We start from the raw sequence: 2,473 nt of genomic DNA, 5'->3' as shown, positions 1-2,473 counted from the left end.
TTCCCTTTGAAGCCCGGCCCTGGGCTCGGGGGAGGGCACCAGACCCCGAGGAGTCAGTGACCGTGTCTTCAGAGAAGGACTTGTCCAGGGACGTGTCCAGGGCGGACTCTGGGGCCGTGTCGTCCTCACCCCTGTCCTCAGGAGGGCCAGTCATGTCCTCCAGCCCCTGGCCGGGGCCGCCCGGTGAGACTGGAAGGTCAGTGTCTTGGCTTGAACTCCTGGCCCCAGAAGGCTTGGCGCTGGAGAACTTGAGGGGTTTCAGGGCCTGAGCGTCTCCCAGAGTCACCGGCCAGGCCCCTGTGGCGGGCTGGGAGCTCCAGGTGCCCCCAGTGGCCAGGATGTCGCTGCTATCTGTGTACCAGGAGCTACGCCTCCCCCGGGCCCCAGGACTACCCTCCTCCGACTGCTTGCTGTGGGGCCGTGGGCTGGGGGGCACGGCGTCCACCAGGTCCAAGCCCCGGGGCCCACCAGCAGGGCCCGGCTCAGTGGTGAGACTGCTGGTGGCTGCTGTGGAAAGAACGGCTAGTCAGGGAAGGGCCGTGGGTGCCGTCTCCACCTGGGCTTGCCCCTGGACTCCTCCAGGAAGCCCTCCCGATCCTCTCGTCCTGTCTTCTGGTCTGAGATGTACTGCCCTGAAGGACAGGGTCCCCAGTCTGTTCAGTGAGGGGAGAGCAGGGCACTGGCCCCCCCGCACCCCCGCCCCTGCTCTTGGGGCCACTGGGACCCTCGCTGCCCCAGAACCTTGCGCTTGCCTCTCCCCCTCCTCTGGTGCCCCGTGGGGCCCGCAGCCTGTCCACAGTGCAGCCTTCCCTAGCCCCATGCTGGGGGGACGGCCCGTCAGTGTCCTCCACAGCAGCAGATACTCGATCCCCCAGCTGTCCTGTCTCAGGAGCCCAGGGGAGTGGGAGGTCTGGAGGGTTTCCTGGAGGAAGGCTCAGCATGGGGGTGATGGGAGGGAATTGTAAGGTGGCAGTGGACGAGTCTCACCAGGCTCTGTGGCCCTCAGGGTGTCCACGGGGGACGCCTTGCTGCCCCCATCGGCGTCCCCACGGCCGCGGGCGGTCTTCCGCAGCTGGAAGCCCTTCCTGATGTCGGCCAGCAGGGCGTCAATCACACACACTTCCTCCTGCCTGCCGGGCGCCCTCCTGCCTGTGGAGCAGGGGTTGGAGCTGCCGCCAGGCCTGCCGCCCTGCATACTCCACTTGGCAGGGCTCAGGCTCGGGACCCGAGGGACTGCAGGTGCTGGCGGTGCCCACCCACTTACCACCCACGGGCAGCCTACCCTCAGCCGAGTCCACCCTGCCAGCCCCCAGGAAGAGACAGGTGTGGGGAGGGAGAAGAGTGCTGGCCCTGGCCTCGCCCCACGGGCCCCAGCCCTTCCCCAGAGGCCCCACCTTGGCCCCAGCCCCCCAGGACCGGCCGGCCTCACCAGGCTTCCCATCTTCTCCCTGAGGCCTTCGGGCCTCCTCCTCAGCCAGCTGCTGCTTCCTCCTCTCTGCCTTTGCCATCTGCTCCTTCCGGTCCCTGTTCTCCTGCACGGCAGATGTGACATGTCACCTAGCCCGGCAGTCTAGTCTCCTTGCTCTGGCCTGGGACCTGGCATGAGTGATGTACTGGATGGGGGCTGGGGACTGCTGAGTGACCTGCCCGCCCTGCCCAAGTGCTGCAAGGGCGCCTGCCCCACACCCACCTTCAGAGCGCGGATAAAGAGGTCACGGAAGGCCTTCATGGTGCCGAAGGTGTCCTGCAGGGAGAGCTGCTGCGGGTCCTCGCACAGGTAGTCGGCCAGCTCCAGCCTCCTCCTCTCGACAGCCTCCAGCACCTGACCCAGCTCCTGGGAGGCTGCGATGCTGGCCTGCGGAGGGGGCCTGGTCAGGTGCCGGAGGCCGTGGCCTCTGCTCTGTAAGCACACCCGGCCCCTCAGCCCCGGGATGGGGCCAGGACCCAGCAGAGCCCCTCCCTGGGCTCCCAGCTCGGCCCGCTCACCGGCCGCTCGCTGTGCACGATCCCCAGCAGGGTTCGGGCTTGGCACCTCATGGGCTGCAGGTACTGGCGCCCACCCGCCTCCCACACCCGGCAGCCTCTTCCCGCCCACGCCGCTGCTCTTGCCTGCAGACGCGCAGCATACTGCTCCTGCACCTCGCGCTGCGCGGCCGACACCCTCCGCTCTGCGTCCAGCAGCTTCTTCAGGCTGGTGCTGGCCTCTGAGCGGATCACCTCCAGGTTGACCCTGAAAGGCACCAGGGTGGCCAGGTCCACTCTGACCTCAGGGTCAGAGGCAGCAGTGTCCAGCCTGGCTTGGCCAGCAGGCCCTCATGCACAGACCCGGGCGGGGCCGGGGTCTGTGGGGACAGCGTGGGCCTGGGGCTCCCACAGAGCACTGTGGGCTGCTGCACAGGGACGGCAGCCCCGAGGGTCGGCTTGCCCTAGCCGAACCCGCCAAGCCCCGTAGCTCCCGGAGAGGGGCTTTCCC

At 68.4% G+C, this 2,473-nt stretch overlaps 1 protein-coding gene across 1 annotated transcript in view; it reads right to left on the bottom strand.

The window, feature by feature from the left end:
* LOC106736157 (inverted formin-2) overlaps nucleotides 1–2,473 on the bottom strand; it is a gene marked incomplete at its 3' end in the record, with an annotated part of 7,072 nt that continues 4,599 nt past the window's right edge. The window contains 5 exon segments of the mRNA XM_027776401.1: nucleotides 1–507; nucleotides 988–1,149; nucleotides 1,430–1,532; nucleotides 1,691–1,855; nucleotides 2,110–2,230. Of these exon segments, the coding sequence (XP_027632202.1) occupies nucleotides 1–507; nucleotides 988–1,149; nucleotides 1,430–1,532; nucleotides 1,691–1,855; nucleotides 2,110–2,230 (1,058 nt within the window).

This window comes from Tupaia chinensis, unplaced genomic scaffold, assembly GCF_000334495.1.
Source record: "Tupaia chinensis unplaced genomic scaffold, TupChi_1.0 Scaffold000671_2, whole genome shotgun sequence".
Classification (NCBI taxonomy): domain Eukaryota; kingdom Metazoa; phylum Chordata; class Mammalia; order Scandentia; family Tupaiidae; genus Tupaia; species Tupaia belangeri.
This window is presented reverse-complemented; position numbering and strand designations above follow the sequence as displayed.